The sequence below is a fragment of the Mesoplodon bidens genome (assembly GCF_964165515.1).
Source record: "Mesoplodon bidens genome assembly, chromosome: 18".
Lineage (NCBI taxonomy): Eukaryota > Metazoa > Chordata > Mammalia > Artiodactyla > Ziphiidae > Mesoplodon > Mesoplodon bidens.
Window position 1 is genome coordinate 5,345,751 of NC_138175.1, and position 9,510 is coordinate 5,355,260.

The 9,510-nt window shown below is 60.6% G+C and overlaps 1 protein-coding gene across 8 annotated transcripts; it reads left to right on the top strand.

Annotated features, from left to right (window-relative positions):
- Window positions 1–319: 319 nt before the first annotated feature.
- Window positions 320–9,490, top strand: TAF1C (TATA-box binding protein associated factor, RNA polymerase I subunit C). 8 transcript variants are annotated; one of them, XM_081216981.1, is made up of 16 exons: window positions 400–468; window positions 1,068–1,165; window positions 3,148–3,387; window positions 4,460–4,541; window positions 4,723–4,820; window positions 4,896–4,985; window positions 5,081–5,154; window positions 5,770–6,008; window positions 6,105–6,221; window positions 6,294–6,411; window positions 6,498–6,569; window positions 6,713–6,848; window positions 7,005–7,148; window positions 7,638–7,812; window positions 7,887–8,024; window positions 8,102–9,490. In XM_081216981.1, exons 2-16 carry the CDS (start codon window positions 1,157–1,159, stop codon window positions 8,962–8,964), a joined length of 2,595 nt encoding a protein of 864 aa, XP_081073107.1. In that variant the 5' UTR covers window positions 400–468; window positions 1,068–1,156; the 3' UTR covers window positions 8,965–9,490. The 8 variants fall into 8 exon arrangements, with proteins under 8 accessions (XP_081073108.1, XP_081073105.1, XP_081073106.1 ...); XM_081216977.1 differs by having other exon boundaries at window positions 4,723–4,985; XM_081216978.1 differs by having other exon boundaries at window positions 6,105–6,411.
- The last annotated feature ends 20 nt before the right edge of the window (window positions 9,491–9,510 follow it).

The window sequence follows — 9,510 nt, forward strand, 5'->3', positions numbered from 1 at the left end:
TCACAGGATATAAAGACAGTCAGTAGCATTCCTACTGACTAATAAAGTGCCTGGCTTATAGTAGGTGCTCAGTGTTTGTTGAGTGAATTAATGCAACAATCCTGTAAAGTAGGAAGTTAGTTAAGCAGAGGTGAGGTTCGCGAGCCCGTCAACCAGGACTTCACCATTGGGATTTGAAGGCATTTGATTTCTACGGCCCACAGCACGGCCTGCACTCGCATTCCCCCTCCTGCCGGGAGGTGGCGCTCTGGAGCGCCCGCGAGCCCAGGATGGGAGGCGGGACTTCCTGCCTTCCAGGGAGCACTTCCGGCCCAGCCCAAGAGACGGGTAAACGCCGCTGTGGGGCGGTCCTGTCGCGGACGCTGGAGCTAGGTCTATGTTACTCTCGGGCTCCCTCGTGGCACGAGGGTCAGGCGAGCATCACGCAGAGGTTCATTTCCCAGACGAGCACGGCACGGCCGGGGCCACGTAAGTGCGCGCGCCGCCCGGACGGGACGGAGAGGCAGGTCCCTCTGCTCAAGTCCACGGGCCCCAAGCTTTGTGGCTTTGGGACAAGTCGCCCAGGCTTTACAAAGTGGGTTATTAGCAGCCGCTGGCTCATGGAGTCGGGAGCATCCCACCGATGTAAAGCGTGGTAGCAACAGCTGTCTGGCGCACGGCGCTTGATGCGAGACCTCTGATATTGTTGTTCGGTTGAAATTCTGGGGCCTGGAGGTGGAGTGGGAAGAGGTGGATAGGGAGGGAGTGGGCGAGTAGATGTCTGAGGGGAAGGGCCGCCCGGATCCCCTCTCCCATCCCATTGCAGGCGCACTTTTTGTCGTGCCCGGCCTGGCGTGAATGCAGACCCGACTGACTCTGCAGCCTTGGCGGTCTAAACGGGCCGGGAGAGCCCAGGGCGAGGGCGGGAAGTCGAGGCTGTCTTGTCTCGGGGCTTCTCTGAGGTCGTGGGCTCCACCAGCGCCGTCAGCCTGCCTGCGTTTGTTTGAGGCTGTTTGGTTCCTTTTTCCTCTCCTTTATTCATTGCTGGATTTGTTCCTTCAGTTTTTGTTTTTTAAAAAAATTTTTAGGGCTTCCCTGGTGGCGCAGTGATTAAGAATCCGCCTGCCAATGCAGGGGACACAGGTTCAAGTCCTGGGCCGGGAAGATCCCACATGCCATGGAACAAGTAAGTCAGTGCTCCGCAACTACTGAGCCTGCACTCCAGAGCCCGCGAGCCACAACTACTGAAGCCCGCGTGCCTAGAGCCCGTGCTCCCCAACAAGAGAAGCCACCGCAATGAGAAGCCCGCGCACCGTAACCCCCGCTCGCCACAACTAGAGAAAGCCCGCGCACAGCAACGAAGACCCAATGCAGCCAAAAATAAATAAATAAAATAAATAAATTAAAAAAAAAAGAACAATGACTAACATTTGTTGAAATTTTTTTAAATTTATTTTTTAATTTATTTTATTTTTGGCTGCGTTGGGTCTTTGTTGCTGCGTGCGGGTTTTTCTCTAGTTGTGGCGAGCGGGGGCTGCTCTTCGTTGTGGTGCGCGGGCTTCTCATTGCGGTGGCTTCTCCTGTTGCGGAGCACGGGCTCTAGGCGTGTGAGTTTCAGTAGTTGTGGTGCACGGGCTTCAGTAGTTGTGGCGCACGGGCTTAGTTGCTCCATGGCATGTGGGATCTTCCCGGACCGGGGCTTGGACGCGTGTCCCCTGCATTGGCAGGTGGACCCTTCACCACTGCGCCACCAGGGAAGCCCTGTTCCTTCAGTTTTTATGTACTGATTGTTACCACGTAGTAAGTACCCAAGGCACGGGGGATGAAGTCTCTTCCCCATGGGGACTTTTAGAGCAGTTTGGAATTAAATAGCTTTACCTTTAAATATCTAATCACACATTGCAATGCGTGCTCTGGAGGAGGGATGCAGGGTGTTGTGGGATAGTATTGGGAGAACTGGGAGAGGCTTCCTGACTGAAAATCTGAAGGATGAGGAGGATCTTGTAGGTGGGTAGGAAGGGCAATGGTGATCCTTTTAAGTGAAGAGATAGTGTGAAAGGGTCCTGCAGTGAAAAGACGCATTCCCGCCACTGTCGTCTCTTGCTACGGAAGAGAATGACAGCAACGGCCAGATGCCAGGAACTCAGAAATGAGTCAGATACAGTTCCCGCCCCTGGAGAGCAGTCTCGAAGAAGAAATAAGGCTGTACCTATAGGCACAATTAGAACGAGGTGACACGTGCGCTAAGAAACACACATTCAGTTGGCAAGTATTTACTGGCATTTACTGTGTGGTGGGCACTTCGCCAGGTGCCGAGGGTACATGGATGTCCGGAGGTTACAAACTGAATGGATACAATTCAGCTGCAGTTCCAAGGGGAAAAGTTTTTGCTTACTGAGACTCCAAGGCTGGTGTTTGCTTCTGGGTGCACGGGAGAGTAGTGGTTCAGAACTTGGATTTTGAATCAGGGCAGGGATCAGGCTGTTGGCCTCGGGCAAGTTGCTCTTCCCCGAGTCTCAGTTTCCTGAACTCCATAATCGGGGCAGAGGAATAAAACACGTAGTGCCGTGTCTGGCAGATGCTGGCACTCAGTGAGTGAGCACTGCTCTTATTTTTGCAGGTAATAAAAAAGAGGAATGATACGGCTGTTTATTCTTTATCAAAGCCCTTTGACATGCTTATTATTATTCAACACACAGTTCCTTTTTTTGGAAGTTACTGTACTTGACAGTGGGAAGGCAGACAGATAAGACTCGTCTCTGGCTTTGGGGAACTTGAGTTTGTCTTGGGAGCGTAGCGTAGAGTGTGGGGTCTGTAGTCTATGAACGTGTAATTATAATGTAATACATAAGAGCATGTTGGAAGCGGACCCCTCGCCACCTGACTTCGGCCCGTCACTCACCTCCTAGTTCTGTCCATGGCTGCCCCGTTGTTTCTCACACACTTCCTGCCCCAGAACTTCTGCACTTGCTGTACCCTCTTCCCAGCGGCCTTGTCATTAGCTCAGGGTATGCCGAGCGCCACCTTCTTACCGATGATGCTAAGACCACACCCCTCGGCCACCGCCATCCCCTCCCTCCTGGCTGGTTGGTTGGTTTTACCGTAGCACTTATTACTGTCAGGCATTAGGCGACATAGCCATCTGTTCTTTGTTATCTGCTTCCCCAGAGAAACTGTACTCCTCTTGGGGCGCTCTTCACCCTCCAGGAACCCCGGAAGTGGCTGTCAGGTTCCGGTCTGAGGAAGGCCGGGTGGTTCCTGTTTCCCAGGATGGACTTCCCCAGCTCCCTCCCGCCCTCGTTGTTCACGACTGGCCCCCTTGGCCTGAGCGACGTCCCTGACGTGTCCTTCATGTGCAGCTGGAGAGACGCGCTGACCCTGCCGGAGTCCCTGCCCCAAGGTTCTGAGGTGAGGATGGCAGGGGAGGCTTGGTGGCTGCAGGGTGGGTGCTGTCCCTTGGCCCCCCCATCCTAGCATTCACACCAGTTGGCAGGAGTGCAGGGGGGTGTGGCATTGGCACAAATCTGCTAAGACACCGGCTGAGCCAGAATCCCCTCCTTTGGGGACCTGGGATGCCCTGCCATCCGCAGAGGGTTTACTGAGCGGGAGCTGTTGGCCCCCGTCTTTTCTTCCTCTATTTGTTCAACAGATACTCACAGAACAGCCCCTAATATGTGCCAGGTGCCTTACCAGGCCCTGGGAATCCAGAGTGAGTAAGTCAGATGCGCTCCCTGCCCCGTGGAACAGAGTTAGGTTGAGTGAGAGTAGACAAGTGAGTAGACTACAAAGTGAGAACAGCTCTGAGCGAAACCAAAAGGATGCCGAAACCTTACAGTAGGGGTGAGGTGGGGAGGGGAGGGGAGATCTCCTGGGAAACGAAGGACGCCAGCTCTTTCCCCGGAAGCCTAAGCCATCTGGCTGCCACTTGGAGACAGGCTGGCTAAGGATTACGCCCAGTAGAGGCAAGTGGGCGAGAAATTTAAAAGAGACGCTGGCATTGGGCGGGAGGGGCTCCCTTGACAAGGAAGGGCTTACATCAGATCCGCCCCTGCGGGAGCCTTGCTCGCCTGCCTGCTGCTCTTCCGGCCCCAGGTGTGGAGCTGAGCTGTCTCAGGCCAGCCCCGCAGTGGGATGGAGCAGCCTGTGGGCGTCCCAAGTAAGTGACCACAGGGTCTCCTGAGTGTAAGTGAGACTCAAAGGCCAGGGGCTCCTGCGAGAGCCTGGAGGTCGAGAGCACAGACTGAAGTCAGACTGCCTGGGTTCAAATCCCAGCCCTTCCCTTTAGTGGCTGCTGCCTGGGACAAGGGACGGCCTCGCTGTGCCTCCATTTTCCTCATCATTAAAGTGACGATGACCGTCGTACCAGTTTGCCCGGTGCCTTGGGAGGATTGAATGAGTTAATAAAAGACAAGAGTGGGTGACAGCGCCTGGCCCGGCGCACACTCACTGTTCTGTTGTGGCCCCGGTTGTGTTTCCTCAGAACGCGGCGCCGCACGTGGCCAATGGCCTGCTCTGGGAGCCGGACACCCCTGGGCCGCTGCCCTTGCTGCCTCCTGGTCCCGGTAAGGATCTCGGCCTTGGGGCCCCCTCCCAAGCTGCTCCCCGCTGCTCCTCTCCCCCAGCTCCCGCGCGAGGCCTTTCCTCTCCCTGCTGATTCTGCCCTACAGGGCCCTTGGCACCTTCAGGCACCTCGGACACCTGGTTCCATTTCCGGGCCCTTCCACAGCCTCACTCTCCCCTCAGATCCCTGGGACCCCGGCGTGACTGCCCAGGATCTGCTTTTCCGGGGAGGTTACCAGTTCCGTAGACAGCCCCAAGCCGTGCTGGACGTTACTGAGCAGGTAAGCGGCCCCACGGCGGCCGGCGCCACGCGGCCGGGGCTGTGCCTAGTGACCTGGCCTCCTTTCCTCCTGCAGCTCAGCCGGTTCTTGTGGGATCACGGGGACATAGCCTTTGCACCCCTGGGGAAGCTGATGCTGGAGAATTTCAAACTGGAGGGAGCACGGGTGAGTAACCCCTGGCCAGCCAGGAGAGGGGGCTCCCCACTTCCCGTCGGGGTAAGCCCTAGGGCGTGTGAGCTTGACGAGGCCTTTCCACACAGAGCCGCTCTAAGAAGAAGACAGTGGTCAGTGTGAAGAGGCTACTCCAGGACCTCGGTGGACACCAGCCCTGGGGGCAAGTGGCTAGGGAGAAGGGACGGGATGGGTATGCCTAGCTGGTGGTGGGGCTATGGAGGGAACCAGGGCCTGGATGCTGGTTTCCATCAAATTGCTTCCACACCCCCCGTGCAGTCATGAGCCACGTTGCCCCATACAGAACTCCCAGCTGCACTAGCCACGTAAGGGAAAAAAGAACGGAAGTTCATGCACTACAGGCATGGCTGCATCCAGGTGTTCAGATGTTAATAGGGCTCTACCTCTTTATTTTCTCATCCTCTCGCCTCTGCTTGGCTTAATTCCTAGACAGACTGTTTCCAAGTGGCAGCAAGATGGTTTATGATTCCAGGGAAAGGGCTAGTGTCCTTCCTGAGGCACCAGCAGAAGTCCCGGGAACGGTGTGGTCGGTTTGGCTTGGCTTGGCTTGGCTTGGGTGTCACACCCATCGTGAGCCTATCCCCGTGGCCGGGCCTGGATCATGTGAGTGCAGCACAGGAATCGAGTGGGCTGGTTTCCCAGAGGAAGAAGTTCTGGGGTGACAAAGAGTGCGTCTGCTACACCTGGCCTCCCTCGGGATGGTACCCAGCCCTCCTCCCCATCACCCACAGCCTGCCCCTCCTCCTCTCGCCCCCAGCTGTCCCTGGGCTTACCTCAGCCACCGCCAGCGCCGGTTCTCCATCCTTGGGGGCCCGATCCTCAGCACGTCGGTGGCGAGCCTCCTGGGGGAGCTGCTGCACGAGGAGCTGGCCCTGCGGTGGGAGCAGCTGCTCCTGGACGCCGCCTTCACCGGGGGCGCGCTGGCCTGGGTGCCTGGCAGGACGCCCAGGGCTGGGCAGCTGGTCTACCCTGCAGGAGGTGCCCTGGACAGGCTGTGTATCCTCCCTCGCTGGGCATGCTCTAGGGACACGTGGGAAGTTGGGAGCCTTGAGTGGCCGTAACGCATGAACTTATCCTTAGCGAGATGCCCAGACTTCCAGAAGGTCAACCTGACCCCAGGCAGTGAGCCCCGAGTTCTCGGAGGCCCTGGCCATATCCGGCTCCGGGGACCTGTCCGGCAGGTGGTGACCCGCACTGTGCAGGGAGAAGGTAAGGCCCATAGACACCTCCCCCATCCACTCACTGACCTGTTGCCTGACCCTGACCCTCTCCATCCCTCAGCTCTGCTGGCCGTCCGCTCTGACTACCACTGTGCCCTGTGGAAGGTCAGTAAGCAGGGGCAGCCGGCCCCTCTCCAGGTGTGGCAGGTCGAGAAGGGGGCCACAGGGATCAGCCTCAGGTGAGGGGCTCACTGAGGCTGGTCTGCGTGGAGATGGGCGTGGGAGAAGGGGGTGGCCCGGCATTCATCACGTGTGTGCCCTGTAGCCCTCACCTGCCTGGAGAGCTGGCCATCTGCAGCCGTTCCGGAGCCATCTGTCTGTGGACTCCCCAGGACGGGTAACGCCCCTTCCCCATAAAAACCCTCCACCCCAACCAACGGCTCCCGCAGAACCCGGCCCATGTCCTGGACCCCAGGCCAGGTCACCCCAGCCTCCCCCCATCAGCCGGTCTCCCCACCATGGCTGGCCTGTCTCCCCAAGGCTGCAGCAAATCTACAAGGACCCCGAGACCCTTGTGTTCCGGGACCCCTCTCCCTGGCGTTGGGCAGACTTCACCGCCCACCCTCGAGTGCTGACTGTGGGTGATCGCACCGGCGTGAAGATGGTGGACACTCAGGTGAGGGAGCAGAGTGGGTCCTTGGTGGGGGTGGGGTGGGGGGCTTCCCCCGAGAGGGCGTGATGAGCTGCAGGGCCAGCGAGCCCCGGGCCAGCTGCAGCAGGTGGCACCACAGATGGCGGACCGTGGGCTGGCTGACCTGGCCGTGTCCCCCAGGGCCCGCCGGGCTGTGGTCTGCTGCTTTTTCGTGGAGGGGCAGAAGCATCATGCCAGAAAGGGGAGCGGGTCCTGCTCACCCAGTACCTGGGGGAGTGCGGCCCCGAGTGTCTGCACTCCACGCTCCACCTCATCTGCACCCAGGTGAGCGACACCTTTCCCTCCTCTCCGTCCTGCACCGTCGCAGGCGGTCACTGGAGATGCTCCTGGACAGCTGCTGGGGAAGGGCGTGGGCGTGGGGGCAGTGGCCAGAGCTGGACAGTCCCCCCGTGTCCGGAAGGGGAGAGGAGGTCTGGCTCCACCCCGCCCCCTCAGGACCCTGGGTGTTAGTGGGTGTGTCTCGGGCGTATGTGCCAGGGTCAGGTGAGGTCGGGGGAGGCTGGGTGAAAGCCTCTCTCGAGAGCCCTTCTCCCAGCAAGGCCATCAGGACAGGACGGTGCCACCTGCTCCGGGCTGCCTCCTGTGCGGGCTGGGCAGCTGAAGCTGCAGAGGCGGTCAGGGCCGGTCCCGGAGTGCTGAGACTTACCCTGAGAGCCACATGGGGCCCCGGAGGGGGCCACCCAGGGGGACCTGTCCCGTCCCTCTCTCCCACTGCTCAGTCACGTCCCCTCTGTCTTCTTCCTGGGCCCCCAGTTCTCGCTCTACCTGGTGGATGAGCGCCTCCCCTTGGTGCCCCTGCTGAAGTGGAACCACGGCCTCCCCTCCGCGCCCCTGCTGGCCCGGCTGCTACCCCCGCCCCGCACAGGCCTCCCGCGGCCGCTGCTGCTGGCGGGCCAGGGTGGGGAGCTGCAGCTGCTGCACCTCGCAGGTGAGGGGCGGCGCGGGCGGGAGGGCGGGCAGGGCCGGCCTGGGCAGGGCTTCAGCTGTCTGTCCCTCCTCCAGGAGAGGGGGCCTCCACACCCCGGCTGGCAGGGCCCCCCCAGTCTCTTCCTTCCAGGAGCGACTCCCTCTCTGCCTTCCCCCTGCTGGAGCCCAAGAGTCAGCGGCGGCTGCGGGAACGTCTGACAGCACCAGCCATAGGTGTGCTGGGGCAGGGGAATGGGTTTGAGGAGCCGCACCCGCACCAGGCCTTGGGGTCACGGTCCTTCCACCTCCAGGTCTGGCCGCCGCCATCCCACCCTCCGCTGCCACACCGGTGCTGTCGCTCTTCCAACTTTCGGCGGCTGGAGACGTCTTCCACCAGCGCCTCCACCTCCGGGCAGACCCCGGGCCTGATTCTCCTGCCCCCACGGCTTCCTGGACCCCCCAGGCCACTGCCTCCTGCAGCCAGTGGCTGAAGGCCCTGCTGGAGGTGCCCCCGGCTCCCCCCATGTGGGCCGCACCCACCTTCTCCCACCGCCGCCTGCTGGGCTGCTTTGAGCCCCAGAAGGCAGAGGGCAAAGCGCCAGAGGGTCTCCGCGCGGCCATGGCCAAAGGGCGTCTCCTGCAGCCGAGGGACCTGGGCTTGCTCCCCACAGAAGAGCGGGCCCCCGCCCCCGAGCCAGGCCCCGAGGACGAGCTCAGCGAGCGTTTAGAGGCAGCCTGGGAGGGCCAGGCGGCGGCCTGGTGGGAGAGGCGGCGGGGCAGCAGCTCGGGGCCCAGCAAACAGCCCAAGCGGCACAAGCGCCGGACTCAACTGTCCAGCACCTTCTCCTCACTCAGCGGCCGCTTAGACCTCTCAGACGCTGCCAGCCCCCCTCCCAGCCCAGAGCGGACACTCCCTGAGGCCAGGCCTCAGCCTCCAGTGACCCCGCCCTCCCAGGAGTCCACCCAGGAGCTGTGGGCCCGGGGCGTCCCCTCGGAGCGGCAGCAGACGCTCCGGGACTACATGGCTGAGCTGCCGCTCCGAGGGGACGCCCCGGGGGCTGCCTCTCTGCTTTCCTCCCAGGCCTCCAGTGTCCAGGCCACTCCCTCCCGGCAGCGGGCAGCCGTCCGCTCCGGCTCTCAGCCACGCTGGAAGAAGCCCCGCATGGGCTTCTGAGGCCCCGGGGAAGCTGCCCCCCACCTCCAGGGGGCCCTTTGTCCTGGATAAGCTGTGCCTTTTGTGGTTGAAACGGGAAATAGAAGAGAACAGTCGCCAGGGTGCAGACCTTCCTGCTTTCCGAAGGCCTTCGTGACTGCGGGAGACATTCAGAAGCGGTTTGAATCCACGTTGGAGGAAGAAGGACAACAAGGTAGTCGTGTCTCCTGTAGCTCGTGCTCCCAGGGGCACGTTGAGAAGTCCTGAAGGTCAGTGTCGCCGGGATCCCCTCCAGCCGACGGTGTTGTGCCGGAAAGCAGGGGCTCCAGGCGGCCGAGGGCTCTGCCACGCACGGGCCCCCGGGGATGTGGCGGGTGACGTTGAAGTGAGCTGCCCCGCCTGCCGGTGCTTCGCTGCTGGGTGTTGGCAGCTAGCTGCCAGTGGTTAGGTGTGTGTGTGTTAAGCAGTTTCTAGCACCATCTATAACGTTTTGTAGAGGGAGGCACTTTGGACCCACGTTTAGGGGTTGAATAAACTTGTGAGCTGAGCCTGGTTTTGAACAATCAA